At 53.6% G+C, this 21,020-nt stretch overlaps 1 protein-coding gene across 2 annotated transcripts; it reads left to right on the top strand.

Moving 5' to 3' along the window:
* The first annotated feature begins 6,310 nt into the window (after positions 1-6,310).
* LOC113983048 (solute carrier family 2, facilitated glucose transporter member 1) lies at positions 6,311-21,020 on the top strand. Of its 2 annotated transcripts, XM_027711805.2 has the most exons (11): positions 6,311-6,345; positions 11,310-11,402; positions 15,270-15,430; positions 15,973-16,213; positions 16,682-16,844; positions 16,925-17,112; positions 17,320-17,424; positions 17,516-17,617; positions 17,826-18,029; positions 19,078-19,269; positions 20,175-21,020. In XM_027711805.2, the coding sequence occupies exons 1-11, from the start codon at positions 6,328-6,330 to the stop codon at positions 20,175-20,177; spliced, it is 1,470 nt and encodes a 489-aa protein (XP_027567606.1). In that variant the 5' UTR covers positions 6,311-6,327; the 3' UTR covers positions 20,178-21,020. The 2 variants fall into 2 exon arrangements, with proteins under 2 accessions (XP_027567606.1, XP_027567605.1); XM_027711804.2 differs by having other exon boundaries at positions 19,078-21,020.

Below are 21,020 nucleotides of genomic sequence, written 5' to 3'. Positions count from 1 at the left end.
CGGAGTTAATCCCCAAATGAACCAAGCAAGGAACATCCCTGTAAATGCCATTATCTGCTCATTATCACTAATGATTAATTATTGGCCTAAAGCTCCACAAACAGCTTCCCAAGGGGAAAAAAACCACTGGGAATTATGTCATTATAGTATCATGGGAAAGGGGGGAAAATCCTTTCTCCTGCTATTTTGGCCCTGTTGGGAAATCCAAGGAGGTTTGATGGAACGGGAAAAGCGGGACTATACATATTTTAATGTATAAAATATCTCTGTATTCTCCTTTTTCTTTCTTCCTGGAGAAGGACTGGGAACCCTCAGGCATCAACGGAGGGAAAAGGGATTTTTTCCCTGTCCTCTTCCCGTGGATTCCGGCCCCGGCTCCGTTGGTTGGACACTCCCAGCTCCTGCTCTGACTCACAGGTTATTTTTAGCCCCGACCTCTTTTCTCCCCATGTTTTCATCCACGGTGCCCTGAAAATGCAAAGCGAGGGATGAAAGGCAGAACCCGCCTTTGGAAGAGCTGGAGCCGGGGGTGATTCCCCCCCCTTTTCAGGGAGAAACCAGAAATTCCCTTCATTTCCCTGTTTAAGGGTTGTAAAACCAACGGAACCCGGGGCAGTTCAGGACAAGGAATTCACTGTCTGGGCTGGAAAACTTCTGATTTATTGATTGGGAGCCATGAAATGATAATAATTGGGTTGATTTGGGTCGGAGTTCCTGCTTTTTGGGATGGAGAGTGTTTCTCCATCCCACTCTAAGCCAAGGGCCGGGGGGTTTAATGCACTTTAATCCCGGCCTAACTAATCCCGGGGTTTGACTAATCCAGGTTTAAGGATAAAAAGTGAAATCCAAGGAGATGCAGCTGTTAAATCCGGATATTAAGGAGCTTGGGTGTCTCTGGGATCGATGGGGTTGATCCCAGTGATGCCAGGAGGCTCCGGGAGCATCCCCTGGATTCTGGGAGCAGCCCAGAATCCCAAGGGGAAAACCAAGGCCGGGGGTTTTAAGGCTGAAATCCCGGCGGAAGTTGTGCCGCCAGTGCCCAACCCAGTCTGGGGACAAATCCTGCTTCCAGATGGACTTTATCCCCAGTTTCGTCACCTGGGCTGACGTTTTTCCAGCTGATCCAACCCTGGCTCATCCCACACCTCCAAAGAGCCTCAACACCAGGAAAAACACCCTGGATTGACCCAATTCATGGAATCACTGGGAGTGTGTCTGGGCAGCTCTTGGGGGCTGGAGTTGTAGGATGTGGAATTACACACTCCTGCAATATTTTTCCATGATTTTTTAGGAACTGGGAGGAACTGGGGTAGTAGAACTCTGGAAATCCCATTTTTTTTTTTTTTTAGGATTTTTGGTTGGACTTTGAAAGGGGAAAACCTCAACTTCTGGCCCAGGGAATTATTTTAAAGTTCCTTGAGGCTCAAACACATCACGGGACACTGAGAATGTTAAAACAAATTCCCTCCTGGAGTGGATTAATTCCATCCCAAGGATGCTCAGCACTGGAATTCAACTCCTTAGGTTTTCCCTAAATTTACAGGGATCATCCGGGATTTTCGGTTCATGAGTCCCAGTAAAGCCAAATTCCCTCCCTTGTTCCGTCCGGCAATGCCGATTTTATCATCCCTGGAAGCATTAAACAGCCCTGGAAAGGTGATTCCAGCCTGGCCTTCGCCTGAAAAAAATGGGAGCTGTGCCCAGATGGCCCTCCCCAAATCCTGGGAGCCGGATGTCCCCGTCCCTGGTGTTCCCGGGGTTCCTGGGGGTGGGACCTGGGCTGGCACGGGAGGGGCCGGGAGATAAGGAGCTCGTCAGCGCGGGGTGATGTGACAAAGGGCTCGTCCTGACAGCGACAGTCACGGGGTGGCTGATGTGGGGCAGTGATCAGGGAGCCCGGATTTCCTTGTCTGCCGGGAATGACGTCGGGAGAGATCCTGACGGCCACGTGCTGGGGGTGGGGTGTGTGTCCCAGGAGTCCGGGATGGAATCTGTGCAGGGAAGAGGGTGAGGATGGAGAGGCTGAGCCCATCCCTGGGTCCTGTGTCCTGGACACACTTGGATCCCTGAGCCCATCCCTGTGCCCTCAGTCCTCAGCACAAGGAATTCCATGGAGAAGCCGAGCCCATCCCTGTGGTCTCTGTCCTCTGAGCCCATTCCCATGGCCCTGGGTCTCCATCACAACCCAAATCCCATGGAGTGAGTGAGCCCAGCCCTGAATCCTTTGTCCTCCCCCAACTCTCAGATCCTCAAGCCCATCCCTGTGCCCTGTGTCCTGGACACAACCTGAATCCCTGAGCCCATCCCTGTGCCCTGTGTCCTGGACACACTTGGATCCCTGAGCTCATCCCTGTACCTTCAGTCCTCAGCACGACCTGAATCCCACAGAAGAGCTGAGCCCATCCCTGTGTTCTCTGTCTTGGACACAGCTCATATCCCTGAGCCCATCCCTGTGGTCCCTTGTCCTCCAGCACCACTCAGCTCCCTGAGCCCATTCCCATGGCCTCAGGTCTCCACCACAACTCAGATCCCATGGAGAGGCTGAGCCCATCCCTGTGCCCTGTGTCCTGGACACAACCTGAATCCCTGAGCCCATCCCTGTGCCCTGTGTCCTGGACACAACCTGAATCTCTGAGCCCATCCCTGTGATCCTTTGTCCTTCCCCACCACTCAAACCCTGTGTCCTGTCCCTGAGCTCATCCCTGTTTCCCTGGGCCCACGCCTGTGTCCTCTGTCTTGGACACAATTCCCATTCCTGAGCCCATTCCCATGGTCCTTGTCCTCTCTCACCCCTTGACTTCCCGAGCCCATTCCCACGGCCTCTGGTTGTGCCACAACTTGAATCCCACAAGAGTTCGAGTCCATCCCTGTGGTCCCTGTCCTCCCCCACCACTCATATCCCTGAGCCCTTTCCTGTGTCCTGGACACAACTCATATCCCTGAGCCCATTCCCGTGGCCCTGGGTCTCCACCACAACTCAAATCCCATGGAAATGCTGAGCCCATCCTTGTGGTCCTTTGTCCTCCCCCACCACTCGAATCCCTGAGCCCATTCCTGTTTCCCTGGGCTCATCCCTGTTTCCCTGAGCCCATTCCTGTTTCCCCGAGCCCATTCCTGTTTCCCTGGGCTCATCCCTGTTTCCCTGGGCTCATCCCTGTTTCCCTGAGCCCATTCCTGTTTCCCTGAGCCCATTCCTGTTTCCCTGGGCTCATCCCTGTTTCCCTGAGCCCATTCCTGTTTCCCCAAGCCCATTCCTGTTTCCCTGGGCTCATCCCTGTTTCCCTGAGCCCATTCCTGTTTCCCTGGGCTCATCCCTGTTTCCCTGAGCCCATTCCTGTTTCCCTGGGCTCATCCCTGTTTCCCTGAGCCCATTCCTGTTTCCCTGAGCCCATTCCTGTTTCCCTGAGCCCATTCCTGTTTCCCTGAGCCCATTCCTGTTTCCCTGAGCCCATTCCTGTTTCCCTGGGCTCATCCCTGTTTCCCCGAGCCCATCCCCGTGGCCTCCGCCCTCCCCCCTTCCCCCCCGTGTTATTTTAACCCTTTTCCCTGGAGCAAATCCCCCTAAATCCCCTCGAGCCCCTCGGCCCCGCCGGGATTATCCCACTCCGGCCGTTTTCCTCCATCAGCATTCCCGCGGCGCCGGGAGGGTCCCGCCGGGAATGCCAAGTCGGCAAAACCCAACCCGGCTCCCTCGGGATGGGCAAAAACCAGGGGGAAAAGGAGCTGGGATTGATCCCAGGGATATTTAATGGAATTTACAGGTGAGGAATTGCCTGGAATGGCCAAATTATGGGCAAACTCCGGCAGCTTTAGGAAAGAAAATTAATTTTTTAATTTTTTTTTTTATTATTGGCCCAATTTTTGCTTTTGTTTTTTAGTGCTTTCGAGTTTTGCCCTTTTTTTGTGCATTTTTTTGCCTTTTTTTGCATTTTCTTAATTTTTTGTGCATTTTTGCTTTCCCCCCCCAATTCTTCTACATTTTCGTGCAAAATTTTTGCTCCTTTTCCCTTCTCGCATTTTTCAAAATAATTTTTTGAGTAATATTTTGCATTTTTTTTCTTTCTTTCCCCCTTTTAAAACTCCCGTACATTTTTGTGCTTTATTCTTCCATTTTTTCCCTTTTTTATTTCCCCCCTTTTCTCCTCAATTTTTTTGCAGCTTTTATTCAAGTTTTTTTTTTTTTTTTAAATTTTCTCTCCCGTTTTTTACATTTTTTTGGTGCAATTTCCTTCCGTTTTTGTGTATTTTTTTTGTGCTTTTTCCCCAATATTTGTGCTTTTTTTGGGTGCCTTTTGTGCACACACACATGAAAGGGTGAACAAACCCTTGCACACACATGTAGAGTCCCTTGCACACTCCCACTGGTGCAAATGCCAGCACGTGTGCTTGCACACTCACACGTGTACACACACATGTACAGGCATGTGCCCCTTGCACACTCACATGTGCACACCCAGAGTCACACGTGTGTGAGCACGGGCACGGCTGGGCTGGCACGATCACATGTGCAGACACACACATATGTGCACACATGCACACACACACATGTGCACACACACACAGCACACACACACATGTGCACACACACACATGTGCAGACACACATGTGCAGACACACACAGCACACACACACATGTGCACACACACACATGTGCAGACACACACACATGTGCACACACACACAGCACACACACACATGTGCACACACACACATGTGCAGACACACACACATGTGCACACACACACAGCACACACACACATGTGCACACACACACACGTGCAGGCACACACGTGCAGGCACATACATGTGCACACATACACGTGCAGACACACGTGCACACAGACACACACACGTGCAGACACACACATGCGCACACACACACGTGCAGACACACACGTCTCCCTGATGTGCTCACACGTGCGCGCGCACACACACACACACACACACACATGCGCACACGTGTGTCCACACAGGCACACACACACACACACACACACACATGCGCACACGTGTGTCCACACAGGCACACACACACACACACACACATGCGCACACGTGTGTCCACACAGGCACACACACACGTGCGCACCCCCCCACCCCTGTGGTCACACACATGTGCACACGCACAGTCCCCCCCCCCCGCATATCCACCTGCCCCCTTGCACACTCACATGTGCACACACAGACACACGTGCACACACAGACACACATGTGCACACACACACACGTGCACACACACACACACACGTGCACACACACACACGTGCACACACAGACACACACTGCACACACACACACACGTGCACACACAGACACACACGTGCACACAGACACACACGTGCACACACACACATGTGCACACACACACACGTGCACACACAGACACACACTGCACACACACACACACACGTGCACACACACTCGCAGGCACTCTCATTCATGCTTATGTGCACTCATGCTCATTCACACGCTCACACACTCATTCACACAGACACACTCACTCATTCTCACACTCATTCACACTCACACGTTCACACTCACACTCATTCTCGCACTCATTCGCACTCCCACACTCATTCATTCACACACTCTCACACTCACCACTCCCACACTCATCCACTCTCACACTCCCCACTCTGACACTCCCCCCTCTCACACTCACCCCTCTCACACTCCCCACTCCCACACTCCCCACTCTCACACTCCCCACTCCCACACTCACCCCTCTCACTCACTCCTCTCACACTCCCCACTCCCACACTCCCCACTCTCACACTCCCCCCTCTCACACTCACACTCACCCACTCACACTCACCCACTCTCACACTCCCCCCTCTCACACTCACCCCTCTCACACTCACCCCTCTCACTCTCCCACGCCCCCCACTCGTGTAAACACTCCCCCCCCACCCCGCACGTGCACACCCGCACGTGCCCCCTCTCCCACCTCTCCACCTCCTCCCCCCCGGCGCCCCCTCCCCCCCTTCCCCCGGCGCTCCCCCTCCCCCCGCCCACGTGCGGCCCCGCACGCGCCGCCGCCCCCCGCGCGCCCCCTTCCCACGCCCCCCATTCACCTCCCGCTCCGAGCCCCGCCCACGCCCCCCGTAACCCCGCCCCTCGCCCCGCCCCCCTCCCAACACCGCCCAATGGGCGCCGCCGCGGCCCCGGCCCCGCCCCCCCGGGCTCTTAAGCCGCTCCAATGCCCGGGCGGCGGCCGCGCCTCCCCCCGCTCCGCTCCGCGCCCCGCGCCCCGCACGGCCCCGGCCCCGGCCCCGGCCCCGCCGCAGCGCCCGCCCGCCCGCCCCGGCCCCGGCCCCGGCCCCGCCATGGACACCGGCAGCAAGGTGAGCCCCGCGCCGCTCCCCCCGCCCCGCCGCCCGCGTTACACAACGCGCCGCCCGCCCGCCGCCCCCGCGCGGCCCCGCCGCCCCCCGCACCGCGGGCACCGCGGGCACCGCTCGGGCTTTGTGCGGCACCCCCCGAAAACGCTGCGGACCCCCCTCCGGAGAAACGGCCTCGGGCTCGCGGCGCCCTCGGCGGACACTTTTGGGATCCCCTTCCGCCCCCCCCCCCCCCGCTCGGTTCGGGATGCGGAACTGAGAAGGAGCGACCCAAAAAGGGCCCTTTTGGCCCCATTCCCGGCGCGGGGAAGGGACGCAAAGGCTGGGAAGGGCCGAGGTGGTTTGGGGGCGTCGAGATTGGGGGATCCCCCGGATACCCCCGAACTCCCGCAGTGTTGGGGTCCGGCCGTGGCACATCCCGCCGGCAGCTCCTGACCCAGTTCCCATGAATTTATCCCAAAATTGGATTTATGAAATGATCCGAACTCCCCCGGCCGCTCGGCGGCTGCCGGGACCCCCCATCAGCCCTTCCCCCCAAATTAATTAATTCATAATTAATTTGGGGGGGGGGGGGGTAAAGCCCGAAACGATCCCGGTGATTAATTCCAGCAGCTCATTGACATCAACTTGCCTCATCCCAACCCCCAAAACATTCCCGTCCCCCAAAATATTCCCATCTGGGAATGGTTGGGATAAATCTAACTATTTTTTGGGGGGGGCAGAGGGTGCGTAAGGAAACTAAAAATTGGCTCCGTGGCGGCACAAAGTGTAATTAAACCCCCAAATCGCGATCTGATCCTAATTAAAAATGCGACGGGAACGATCCCTCTTCTTTTTTTCTTCTTCTTTTTTTTTTTTTTTTTCCTGCTGGAAAACAACTCCGTGATTTCCCCCCCGCCTCCCATATTTGGAGCGTTAAACCCACCATTTTTTAAAAGAACTTAATGGATATTTTAACATCTCTTTTAATTTTTAATGATTTCATTCCGGGCCGGCTCTCTCCCAGCGCCTGTTTTTCGGGAGGAGTGGTGGGATTGGGGTGGGAGCCGGAACGTGCCGGCCGGCAGCGCTCTGATGGGGGCAGGAATTAAACACAAATTTGGTCTCAGATCCAAGAAATCCGACGCACTTAACTCCCGACTTCCCAAATGGAGCCGGAGCCGCGTTCCCGCTGCTTTTCCAGTTCCGTAACCTCCCCGCTCGGCTGGATTTGGGTTAGAAATTATTAATTTGGGCAAAGGTAATTAATTGCTGGGATGATTTACCGAGCGCTGATGGGCGACGCTTCCAGCCAGACGGTGTTTTGCATGGAAAAAAAAAAAAAAAGGGATTTTTCATGGAAGCAGCCGGCGCTTGGGATGCTGGAGGGGGCTGGAAAGTGGGGAACAAACCCCCCCTTCCGCCTTTATATTTAATAATGGATATTATTAATCAAGGATGGGCTTTTTCTTTTTTTTTTTTTTTTTTTTTTTTTTTTTTTGGCACATTCCGGGCGGTTTTGTTCCCGCTCATGCATTGCAAAAACAAAACATCTCCCGAGCTTGTCGCAGTTGCAAAACTCGCCGGGATCGTGTGGCCGTCCCTGGATGACCTTTAAGCAGGGAACTAAATAAATAAAAAATAAGATTCCGCCGCTCCGCCGCCGCTTCCCATCCCCCCCGGGGCTCTCCAGCATCCCAAATTCCCCCTAAATCGCCCCCAAATTCCCCCTAAATCGCCCCCAAATTCCCCCTAAATCGCCCACAAATTGCCCCTAAATCCCCCCGGGGCCTCTGCCCTCCCCCCAAATTCTCCCTCCCGTGAGTTTGCAGTGGGTTTTTCCGGGTTTTTTGGGGGGGTAGGAGTTTTTCCCGAGCTGGGAGGCCGCTCCAGCTGTGTTATCCCTGTGCCCTCATTCCCAGCTGTGTTATCCCTGTGCCCTCGTTCCCAGCAGTGTGGGAATGGGGGTGTGAGGGGCTGTTTCCCATCCCTGGATTCCCCCCTCCATCCCAGAATGACACCTTGCAGGAGCAGCCTCTGGGATGCTCCTTAAATCCTCGTGGAATGTTTTCATGGGGTCTTTGTAAGGTGGATTTTCCCGAAATTCCCTCGTAGGAACCCTTTTTTTTTAATGTTATTTTGATTTTTTATGTAATTATTAATTTTTATGGTTCCACAAGGCAGCAGCATCCCAAAACCCTCCATGGCTGAGTGAAAAAACATTGGAATTCCCTCCTGGGACACTTTTTTTCAATATTATTTTAAGGGAGTTAATAGTTTCCTTGTTCCATAAGGCAGCAGCATCCCAAAATCTTCCATGCTGGAGTAAAAAAACACTGAGATGTCTTCCTGGGACCTTTTTTTTCCATAATATGACTAATTTGCTTTTAAAGGAATTAATTCCCTCGATCCCTGAGACAACTGGCATCCCAAAAACCCCCCGAAATCCTTCTGCACTGGAGTAAAAAAAGGTGAAATTCCCTTCTGGGACACCTTTAATATTATTATAAAGGAATTATGAATTGTTCCACGAGGCAGCAGCATCCCCCAAAATCCTCCATTCTGGAGTAAAAAAAACCCCAACACTGGAATTCCCTCCTGAGCCATTTCAGAATATCATTATATTAACATTTTAACATTATTATTATTATTTTGCTTTTAAAGAGATTATTCATTCCCTTGATCCGTGAGGTGAGTTGTATCCTAAAAGTCCTTCCAGGCCAGAGGATAAAATAAATGGGTTAAAAATAGAGTTGTAAAGCCCAAGGCAGCAGATTTGGGGGGCCCCCTGTGACCCCCCCCTGGAGCCTCCTCGGAGCTTCCGCCCTGGAGCCTGGGGAGGAAGCAGGAAGCAGCAAAAGGGAAAACAAACCAGACAAATTTCATCAAATTCCAGCTTTCCTATAAAACAGAGGAGATATCAGGGATAAACCCGGGAGTTTTGGGTCTACCCAGCCCTAAACAAGTTGATTTTATGGAAATAAGAGGAGAAATTTGTCCCAAAATTCCCCCTAAAGCCTCTTTTTTTTTTCTGCAAGGACTTAAAACCTCCTGCCCTCGGCCCCACGTGGGGTTTGGCAGGAGCTGCCCGGGCAAAGCTGCCCTTAAAAATCGACTTTTCCATTTATTTAATTATTTTTTCTCCCCCCCCAAACTTGCCTTTAATGGCAAAGTTCAAACCGAAAGGCTCCGGGATAGGAGCGTGTTTGGAATGGGAAGGGAGCGGGAGGAGCTGACTCACCGTGACCCTACTCAGGAAGAGCCTCCAAAAAAGCAATTTTCCTGCCAGTTTTACCCTTTCACCTCTTCCAACTGCTGGAATTTCAGCCCAACACAGGGTTTTTGGGCTGAGATTTTACCCAAAAATCCAATTTTTTTTTGGGGGGGGGGCCATATAAAAATCCTCTTTTTTCCTGAGTTAAAACGGAATAATTGGTTTAATTTGGGTTTTGGTTTTTTTTGTTTTTGAGTAGTGGCTGCCGTGGGAGCTCCGAGGGGTTGTTACCTCTCACCTTCCTGGAGCAAAGTTCATCCCAGCCGTGCATCCCCATCCCTGGAGCTCCGTGACTCCCCCGGGGGCTCACCTACCTGTGCTCACCTCTCCAGAGCCTTCCTTTAGCCGGGAAAAGGCCAAAATCAGCCCCCCAGAAAGCTCGGGGTGATCCCTAAAAAGCAAAGGAGGATCACCCAAACGCCCCTCACCACAAAAATTCCCCCCAAATCCCCCATTTTTAACAAGGTTTATCCGAGCACAAGGTCGGCGTTCCCGGTGTTGCCCATCCTGGGTTTTCGGGGGATGGATGAGCTCGGAATTGGAATTTTGGGTTTTTTGGGGGGCTTTTTCCCGTGTTTTTTTTTTTTTTTTTTTTTTTTTTTTTGGGAATGCCACCAACTTCCCAGCCCGTTTCTGGCCTCCCAAACGCAGCGTTTTCTGCTCGGGGGTGGATTTATTCCAGAGCACTGACCAAATCCAAGTGCCAAAACCTCCCTGATTAGTTGTGTTGGGGCCAAGCCTAATTAATGAGCTTCATTAACGGGCCTGGCTCCATTCCCTCTGCTTTTTCCCTGGGAACTTTCCCGTGGAGGGCGGCGGTGGCCGGAGCGGCGAGGTCAGGGAGCAGCGTTAATTCCATTATTTACTTAAAAAAAAAAAAAAAGGGGAGGAAAACGGGTCTTAAATATTAAAAAATGTCCTTTTTCTTGGGGGGTTAGAGTCGCCCCTCCTGGTTCAGGTGGGACCTGAGGCATGAATCCCTTGGGAATATTAATCCAAGAGGCCGCAGGAGCATCCTCGGGGCGATGCGTTGGTCCCCCGAGGAAAACCTCCCTCCCCCCTCCCCGACCCCTCAAATTAAGGGGCTTATAAATTTCACGTGGCTCATCCCAAAGCTGATTAAGTGGGAATGTCGGATCCTGGTTCTAGCGCTGGGAAAATCTCCTGCCCGGGATAATTGGGCCGTTAACAAAGGTGGCCCAAGTGCTGCCCTGCCCTGACCCCACTCCCCAACAAGGCTCCGATTGTTGCTGGGGCAGGAGCAAGAGGAGGCTCGGGAAGGCTTTGCCAACTAACCGGGATTTCGCTCGGCGTCTCCTAATTAGGATCCCGTGGAAAAACCTTCGTTAGCAGCACCCGGAGCATCCCCAGAGTGGGAGAATGTGGAGGCCCCAAAAAGCAGCCGGAGCTGGAGCGGTGCCAAGGGTCACGTGGGGGCTCCGAGGGGACCCTGCGAGCCCAGATAACGCCTCCCGCCCGCTCCGGAGCTGAAATTCCCGGAAGCCCCAAAACTGGGTCCTTTCCAACCTCCCCAAAATGATATTTTTTGAAATTATTCTATTCCCCCTCCCCCCCCAAGCGCCTTGAAAAAAAGTGAGTTTTGTCTTTTCTCCGGGATATTTTGTGCTCGTCGCCTTCCCGGCTTCCCTGGGAACGCTCTGGTGGGGGGGGGGAAGGATCCCGGATTTACCCCCTGTTCCCTGTTTTCCCGCAGATGACGGCCCGCCTGATGCTGGCCGTGGGAGGAGCAGTGCTGGGCTCCCTCCAGTTCGGCTACAACACCGGCGTCATCAACGCCCCGCAGAAGGTGAGCGCTCCCAGATTTTCTCCAGCGGGAAATTCCAACCCTTCCATCTCAAAATTCCACCCCCCCCCCCCCGCCATGTCCGAGAACAAACCGGGATCTGCTGCCAGCCCGGCTAAAATAGTACATCTCGCTAGGCAGCTTATGGCTCTGATGGGATTTGTGAGGGAGCTGCTCTGCTCCGGCCTTTCCCGCCAGAATCGGTTTCCTCCCTGCCCGGCGTTTTTGTTGGGAAGAATCCCCGGAGCGCCGCAGGATGCGCTCCGGGTGCAGCCGGTGGAACTTTTCACCTCGGCCCTCAGCGAAGGTCTGGGAGTTAATTAGGGTTTGGGTGCCTGCTCTGATGGGATCCCGGAGTTCTGCGTCCCAGGAGGAGTGAGGGTTGGCTGGGAAGCGCTGGGAGGGTGTTGGCTCCTCCCCTGATGTGGCCCCCCCAGCCACTGGTAGATCCACGGAACACATGGGCTTTTCCCAGATTTAGTGGCTCTCTGAGGTGTTAAAGGCTTGGGAAAGTTAGCTCGGAATTCCCGTGTGGCGCTCGTGGCGTTCCCTGGCGTGGCCCCTGTGCTGGGATGAGCTGGGGAGGGACAACCCGGTGGGAGCGGAGCTGTCCCCAGGCAACACCATCCCAAAGCACTGAGCCCCCGGAGGCAGAGTTTGATCCCATCCCAGGAATGTGGCCTCAAACGCTGAAAAAACTCCCGGTGGGAGAGAAGACCCTGTGGAAAAACTGCCCAGACCCCACCGGTGGGGGAAGAGGAAAAAAGCTGGGAATTTATTCAAGGTGTTGCGTTACATCATATGGGATCCTGGGATTCCACGTGGCTGTGGAGCCCATCCAGCACCCACAGCTTGGAGGCATCAGCCTGCGGAGATATCCCGATCCCTGCTCTCCTTCCTCCGGATCCATCCGACCTTGTAACGTCCCTCCTGGGATGGTGTCGACCACCCTCCTCCAGAGTCGGGCAGCGGGAGCGGAGCTGGAGCCCTCAGAGCTGGGAAATCCCTGGAATTGTGTTGAGCAGCTGCTCCCTGGCATGTGCCCTGGTTTTCCCGAGCTCTGGCCCCACGGGAAGCGGGAATGCTGTGTGCTCACCGCCCTGCTCGGAGCCACATCCCAGGAGAAGCGTCGTCTCCCTGGGCTGAAGGATTTCTCTCCGTCCTTTCCCAGCCTGCAGCTCCGGGGGACATGGGCAGGGATCATGGAAAGTGGGAGCTTCCCTTGGGACCGAGCTCTGGAGCCTGCAGCCCCCAGCCAAGCCAGACCCCCCCCCGATGGGGGTTGCTTCAGTTTTCCTCCTGATTTTTGGGATGAATCCCTTGGTTTTGGGCCAGGATTCAACCTGTGTTAGGGAAGGATTCGGGATGCTCTGTGTGGGGGCACAAGGAGAGGCAGGATGAGGGTTTTCCTGGAAGCAGGATGTGCTGGATGTGGGGCCATCCCACATTAAGGATCCCCATGAAGGATAGGGATGCAGTGGGATACAGGATTGGGATGGAAACACATCAGGATGCAGGATTGGGATGCATTGGATAAACTGGGGCACAGGATTGGGGTTGGGATGCAGGATGGGGATGCATTGGGGATAAATTGGGATACAGGTTTGGGGTTGGGATGCAGGTTAGGGATGCATTGAAGTGCAGGATTGGGATGCATTGGGATAAACTGGGACAGAAGATTGGGGATGGGATGTAGGATGGGGATGCATTAGGATAAATTGGGACACAGGATTGAGGTTGGGATGCAGGATGGGGATGCATGGGGAGGTGTAGGATTGGAATGGGAATGCATCAGGATGCATAGAGAGGCATTGGGGCACGGGATTGGGATGCACTGGGATGAACTGGGGTGCAGGACTGGGGTTGGGATGTAGGATGGGGTTGCACTGGGATCAGCTGGGGTGAAGGATTGGTGTTGGGATGCATCAGGGCTGGCATGGGAATGAACAGGGATGCAGCCTTGGGATGCTCTGGGATACGTTGGGGCACAGGACTGCGATTCCCAGGATTGGGATTCCTTGAGGAGCAGGCTGGGGATGCATCCAGTGCTCCGCAGAGAGGAGGGAGAAGCGAAAAACCCTCCCAGTTTTGGGGAAGCCAAATTATTTTTTTTACCCTTCTCCCTTTAAACTCATTTTTCTTCTGCTCTCCCCCAGAAAAGTCGAGCTCTTCCGTGCATCTCATTTTTCAGGAGGAAGAGACAGGAGGGGGTGTCCAGGTGTTATTTTCAGAGACCCCCCCGGCCCCCACCAAGAGCCTGAGCCAGCCCAGGCTTCTCCAATAATCCTCTCAATTACTTATTTTGGGAATGTTGGGAAAAGGGAAAGAAGCATCCAAACCTCCAGCTGAAGCTGGAGGGAAAGAAATCTCGTAATCACGGGAATTCTCCTGCTTTGGGTGCTTTGGAAAAGGAACAGCTTCAAAAAATAGTGATATTATTGTAATTTTTAGCCCACCTGATGTCCAGCAGAGCAGGGAATCTCCGCTCCTTCCAGCTGGGCTTGGTGGGGTGTGTTATGGAGCCCTTTGATGAGGTGATTTGGGATCTGGGTGACCCTTAAATCCTGGAATTCCCGAAGGATTTGGGTTGGAAGGGCCCTTGAAAGGGTCATTTAGGCCAAGCCTTCACCACGGGCAGGAATTTATGGAAGCTGTTAGTGGTGGGGCAGCTTTAAAAAGAGATTAAAAAAGGTACAAAGTATATATGAAAATATGCAAAGTAGGTTTAAAAGATACAAAGTGTATATATATATGAAATAACCAAGCATATATAAAAATAGCAAAGTATATCTAAAATAGCAATATATATATATAAAATATACAGAGTATATACGAAGTAGCAAAGTATATATAAAATATACAAACCGTGTATAAAATAACAGTATAAAAATAACAAAGCATCTAAAATAACAAAGTGTGTATGAAATTTACAAAAAACGCATGATATATACAAAAATATATTATATATAAAAGATGCAAAACAGATATAAAATGTACAACAGATGCGAAATATACAATAGATATGAAATAGCCAAAATAGATATAAAATAGCCAAAATAGATATAAAATAGCCAAAATAGATATAAAATAGCCAAAATAGATATAAAATAGCCAAAATAGATATAAAATAGCCAAAATAGATATAAAATAGCCAAAATAGATATAAAATAGCTAAAATAGATATAAAATAGCCAAAATAGATATAAAATAGCTAAAATAAATATAAAATAGCTAAAATGTATGAAGTAGACAAAACGTGTATAAAATACACAAGATATATATAAAATACACAAGATATATATAAAATACACAAGATATATATAAAATACACAAGATATATATAAAATCTATATAAAAAGATGTAAGAAATACAAGCAGGGTATTCTGTGAAGGTGGTATTTCAAACCAAACGTGTTTGGTCTCAGCGTTGCAGTGCTCCAGAATCACGGCATGTTATGGGATTACTGTGGGGGGAAAAAAAACCCCCTGGAACCCCAATTCCAGGAGTGTCCAAGGGGCTGGGAACTTCTCAGGACCTGCTGCTGTGTTCCTGCCCTTCCTCCTGCTCTCCCAGTGCCGGCTCATCCTCCTGGTGCCCCGGGGAGCGGCGTGACCTGCCCGTGCCCGGCGAGGCGGCAGCGGGGTTTTGGCAGCGCCGAGCGTGTCCCTCCCCGGGCAGGGCGAGCCCAGAACCCGTCCGGCTGCATTTCCCCCACGCATCCCAGCAGGTCCCTCCCTGGGGCTGGAGCCGGGCCCCGGCGGCTCCCGCTGACGCATCGTCTTGTGAGCTGAGGTGGCCGAGCCCTCGTGGCTCTGCCGGCGGCACGGGTGGGTTTAACCCGGGCCTTGGTTTCTCCCGGCGTTTTCCAGGTGATTGAGGATTTCTACAACCGCACGTGGCTGTACCGATACGAGGAGCCCATCAGCCCCGCCACCCTCACCACGCTCTGGTCCCTCTCCGTCGCCATCTTCTCCGTCGGGGGCATGATCGGCTCCTTCTCCGTGGGGCTCTTCGTCAATCGCTTTGGGAGGTGAGCACAGAGCCTGGAGGGGCCCTGGAGGGTCCGTGGTAGGTCCATGGTGGGTCCGTGGTGGGTCCCTGGAGGATCCGTGGTGGGTCCATGGTGGGTCCGTGTTGAGTCCCTGGGGAAACTGTGGTGGATCCACGGTGGATTCATGGTGGGTCCGTGGTAGGTCCACAGTGGGTCTGTGGTAGGTCCATGGTGGGTCCGTGGTAGGTCCATGGTGGGTCTGTGGTGGATCTCTGGTGGGTCCATGGTGGGTCCGTGTTGGGTCCCTGGGGAAACTGTGGTGGATCCACGGCGGATTCATGGTGGGTCTGTGGTAGGTCCCTGGGGGATCCGTGGTGGATCCATGGTGGATTCATGGTGGGTCTGTGGTAGGTCCCTGGGGGATCCGTGGTGGATCCATGGTGGACCTCAACGAGGGGGTTGTGCAGCCTCACCCCGTGCTGGCATCCCACTAGGGTGGGTTTGGGCACCTCCCTCCTGCCCAGGGCTGATGTTGGGGTTCTCCCGGTGTTCCTCACGGTCCTTTTCCCATCCCTTCCCAGACGCAACTCCATGCTGATGTCCAACATCCTGGCCTTCGTGTCGGCCGTGCTCATGGGCTTCTCCAAGATGGCTTTCTCCTTCGAGATGCTCATCCTCGGCCGCTTCATCATTGGCCTCTACTCCGGCCTCACCACCGGTTTTGTGCCCATGTACGTGGGTGAGGTGTCCCCCACTGCGCTCCGGGGGGCCCTGGGGACCTTCCACCAGCTGGGCATTGTCCTGGGCATCCTCATTGCTCAGGTGAGTGATGGAGAACTTTTTTAAGGGGGGTGTTTCCCCTGTTTTTAGCACTGGTGCTCGAAAGGTCTGCAGGGACGAGGTACTGTAGGTCTGCGTGGCCCTCCAGGTGGGGCTGGGGTGGGATGGTTGGAGCTGGAACTCAGCAGGAGCAGGGTTGGGATGGTTGGAGCTCAGCAGGAGCAGGGTTGGGATGGTTGGAGCTCAGCAGGAGCAGGGTTGGGATGGTTGGAGCTGGAGCTCAGCAGGAGCAGAGCGGGGTGGTTGGAGCTCAACAGGAGCAGGGATGCTGTGGGGTCTGAAGGTTTGGGATGGGCAGCACCAGGATATGACGTCTGTTGGCTGCCTGGAAGCAGCACAGCAGCTGTGTCCCCACAGTGGGTGTCCCAGCACCCACGGGCAGCAGGGTTGGGTCTAGCCGGGACTTTTCCAGCTGGGAAAGGGTGGCTGAACCCCTCCCATCGTCCTCAGGTGTTCGGTTTGGACCTGATCATGGGAAATGACTCGCTGTGGCCTCTGCTGCTGGGCTTCATCTTCGTGCCTGCCCTGCTGCAGTGCATCATCCTGCCCTTCGCCCCCGAGAGCCCCCGGTTCCTCCTCATCAACCGCAACGAGGAGAACAAGGCCAAGAGTGGTGAGTGACCCCTCCCCGAGCCTGTTCCCCAGCACTGGAGGGGCCTCGGCTGCTCCTCACCCCACCCGTCCCCCCCTTAGTCCTCAAGAAGCTGCGGGGCACGACGGACGTGAGCAGTGACCTGCAGGAGATGAAGGAGGAGAGCCGGCAGATGATGAGGGAGAAGAAGGTGACCATCATGGAGCTGTTCCGCTCGCCCATGTACCGCCAGCCCATCCTCATTGCCATCGTCCTGCAGCTCTCCCAGCAGCTCTCGGGCATCAATGCGGTGAGTCTCGGGGTCGCAGGCTCGGGATCGCAGCATATTCCAAGTTGGAAGGGACCCACAAGGATCATGGAGTCCAGCTCTTAAGTGAATGGCCACACGGGCGTCAAACCCACAACCTGAGCTCACTCAGGGTCAGGTCGTTTCACCCACAACCTGGGTTGTGTTGACTCCAAGACCTGACTCGAGGTGCTTCCCTGCCCTTTTTAGGTTTTCTACTACTCCACCAGCATCTTTGAGAAGTCAGGGGTGGAGCAGCCCGTCTACGCCACCATCGGCTCCGGCGTGGTGAACACGGCCTTCACGGTGGTCTCGGTGAGTGTTGGCCCCCTGAGGTCTTACTGGAGGGAGTGGGGGCCTTTCCTGCAGGCTGGGGAGGTGCTGATGATGTGTCTCCATCCCCCAGCTGTTCGTGGTGGAGCGGGCCGGGCGCAGGACCCTGCACCTCATCGGCCTGGCGGGCATGGCGGGGTGTGCCGTGCTCATGACCATCGCCCTCACGCTGCTGGTGAGCGCTGGGTGCTGAGGGGACGGGTGGGCTGGGAGGGAGAGGAAGGATTTATCTTCCTTAGGGTGATGGCTGAGGTCCCAGAATTCCCATCTCCTGCTGGGAGAAGCCTGGTGGCTCCTCTGCCAGCACCGGATTGCTGCTGTCTCGCACTTCAGGTGCTTCGTGCCCCTTCTCCACACTGACCTTCTCCCTCTCCCTTGCCCAGGACCAAATGCCCTGGATGTCCTACCTCAGCATCGTGGCCATCTTCGGGTTCGTGGCCTTCTTTGAGATCGGTCCTGGCCCCATCCCGTGGTTCATCGTGGCCGAGCTGTTCAGCCAAGGCCCCCGTCCCGCGGCCTTCGCAGTGGCCGGGCTGTCCAACTGGACCTCCAACTTCATCGTGGGGATGGGCTTCCAGTACATCGCGGTAATCACGGAGGGACCACGGGGGGAATGGGGGACACGGCAATCCAGGGGTCTGGAGGGACTCAGGTGTCCCCAGGGGGTCCCAGGAATTTGGGGGAGTCGCAGTCCTGCACACCCAGACTGGGTTGGGTCTGGATGGACCCAGATCCTGGTTCTGGATCAGGGATGGAGGTGGTGTCTGGCTGGATCCTGATCGTGGGTCCTGGTGGTGGATCCCTGTGCCAGACTCAAGTGCAGGATCCCACTGCTGGATCCTGCTGCCAAATCCAAGTGCTGGGTCCGGCTGCTGGATCCCAGTGCCAGATTTCGATGTTGGATCCTGGTGTCAGATCCCGGTGCTGGATCCCGGTGTTGGATCTCAGAGCCATGTCCTTGAGCCCTAAAACCTGGGCTGAGGTGGTTTGGTTGGGGAGATCCCTTGGGGAGAGAGATGGGGCTGGGACCTGGGGAAGGAGCAGGGATTGGACTCCATGATCCTGATGGATCATCCCAACTTGAGATGTTCCATGAAAGGAGGACCTGGGTGGTCAGGGTGGTCACCAGCTGGTCCTTCAGCTGTGGTCCAGAGTGGGGAATGGAGCTGGGGAAGGGTCTGGAACACTAGGAATGTTTGAGGGAGCTGGGGAGGCTCAGCCTGGAGAAAAGGAGGCTCAGGGGGGACCTTCTCTCTCTCTGCAACTCCCTGACAGGAGGGGGGAGCTGGAGGGGGTCAGGCTCTGCTTCCAGGGAACAAGGGACAGGAGGAGAGGGAACGGCCTCAAGCTGTGCCAGGGGAGGGTCAGGTTGGATGAGAAAATTCCTTCATGGAAAGGGTGGTCAGGCACTGGCACGGCTGCCCAGGGCAGTGGTGGAGTCCCCATCCCTGGAGGTGTTCAGTGGACGTGTGGATGTGGCACTTGGGGACACAGTTTGGTGACGGCCCTGGCATTGCTGGGTTGATGGTTGGACTCAATGATCTCGGAGGGCTTTTCCAACCTAAAGGAATTCCACGATCCCGTGATCTCCACCTGCCCGCTCACCCTTTTTCCCCCCCCCCCCTTCCTCCCCAGCAACTCTGTGGCTCCTACGTCTTCATCATCTTCACGGTGCTGCTCGTGCTCTTCTTCATCTTCACCTACTTCAAGGTGCCGGAGACGAAGGGCCGGACCTTCGACGAGATCGCCTCGGGCTTCCGGCAGGGCGGGGGCGGCCAGAGCGACAAGACCCCGGACGAGTTCCACAGCCTGGGCGCCGACTCGCAGGTGTAACCGCTGGGGTGGCCGCGGGTGGCACCTCGGGTGGCACCGCTGGCACCTCCGCCCTCACCCGGGGGGGCTTTTTTTTTTAAACACTTTGTACAGAACAGACCCCAGGCAGGAGGGATTGTGTGTGTGTGTGTGTGGGGGGGGGTCCCCACCCTGGTGTGCAAACGCCCCTTCCCAGCCTCCCCTGCTGGTTTTACTGGGGACAGACTGAGCTATTTTATTATTATTTTTTTGTTGTTGTTGTTGTTTTTCCTGGCTAGGAACGGATTTTATTTTTATTTTTATTCCGTAGCTGGTCTCACGTCCAGGATTTCAAAGCCCCCATGGGGGTTTTCCAAACCCACCCACCTCGGCCTCCACCAGCAGGAGGAAGGCGATTCCCTCTTTTTTTTTATTTTTAATTAACGACGCGATTTTAGGTTATTTAACGACGACGAAAAAAAAAAATCACGTAGAGAGGAAGTTTTTAAAGCCGGAAACTTTTATTTTTCAACATTCTAACCGTAGAGAGGAAAAAAAAAAAAAACACAAAACCCCCACGCCTAAATCGACTAAAACTAAACCCAAAACGATTATTTTAAAAAAAAAAACAAAAAAACCCACAAAAAACCCAGAACAAAAGGAAAACGAGTTATTTTTATTTTGTCTCAAGTCTCCTTGATTTCAAGCCCCCGCGGTGGGTTCGTGGACGGGGACCTCCCGCCCCGGGGCAGCGCGGAGGACGGAGCCGTCCCGCATGGATCCCTTGGAAAAGGTCAAGCCCAGAGTCACAAAAGGCTCCTCTGCTCCTCCTGAATTCCAGCCGGGATGGGGAGGGGAAATGGGAGAGGAGGGGAGGGGGGGGGAAATGTGTCCTTGTTGAATTTTTTTTGGGGTTAATCTTGGCAATATTTGCCCGACAGTGAAGCACCAGCGGCGACAACATCCCACCATCCCCCCTCCACCACCACCCCCATCCCGGGACTCACCAAATTCCAGCACCGCATGGATTCAGCCGTGTCCTGCTCTGTGTATAGACTGGAAGATATTTATATTATATATATTTTTGTTCAATGGTTGTTAATAGTAGAATTTTAAGTTATAGCGTTTCTGATTTGACAAGCCAAGTACTGTAAATATTCTCGTATATTCACACTGTATAATGTATACAAAAGGTACAGAAAAAGGTTATAGTTTCTATAGCAACTAAGAGGAAAAAAAAAAAAAAGCTTGTACATGGTTAGGATGACTTTTTTTTGTATAGTTCTGCACTGTAGTTGTACCTATTGCACTGAATTTCAGGCTGTAGTATATTAAACAAAAAAACTAAACAAAAACAAAACCACACTGAGAAATACTGTCCTTTTCAAACAAAATTGAAAACACACACAGAAAAAGAAAAAGAGCATTTCCCTGAGTGCAGCTGGTGTGGGAGAGCTCCTGGCACATTCCCGAAGCCACAGAGAAGGTTTTTTGGTGTTTTGTTTGTTTTTCTTTTTTTTTTTTTTAATAGTTTTTTTTTTTTTAATTTATTTGCCTGGTTTGGAAGTGATGACACTTGACCACATCTGGAGAAAAATAAAGGTTGGGGTTGGGGGGGGTAGGGGGAGAAATAAAAGTCTATAAAACCCCACCCCTTGCTCAGCTGGTCCCAACAACGAGCCCTCCATGGAGGAGTGTGGGTTTTTTTTAAACAAATCCCTACAGTGAAGTGCCAAGAGGAAGGTGTGTGGTGTGAACAATAAAGGAGAACGTTTGCAGCGACCCAG

Source organism: Pipra filicauda, unplaced genomic scaffold, assembly GCF_003945595.2.
Source record: "Pipra filicauda isolate LSUMZ 115617 unplaced genomic scaffold, ASM394559v2 scaffold47_size6085603_pilon, whole genome shotgun sequence".
Taxonomy (NCBI): domain Eukaryota; kingdom Metazoa; phylum Chordata; class Aves; order Passeriformes; family Pipridae; genus Pipra; species Pipra filicauda.
Note: the sequence above shows the minus strand (reverse complement) of the source record. Positions and strands in the feature narration are given on the sequence as shown.

Bases quoted from the DNA above. Each gene is read 5' to 3' on its own strand.
- LOC113983048 (XM_027711804.2), top strand. The intron at 15,431-15,972 runs GTGAGCACAGAG...ATCCCTTCCCAG, and splicing joins TTCGTCAATCGCTTTGGGAG to ACGCAACTCCATGCTGATGT. The intron at 16,214-16,681 runs GTGAGTGATGGA...CATCGTCCTCAG, and splicing joins TGGGCATCCTCATTGCTCAG to GTGTTCGGTTTGGACCTGAT.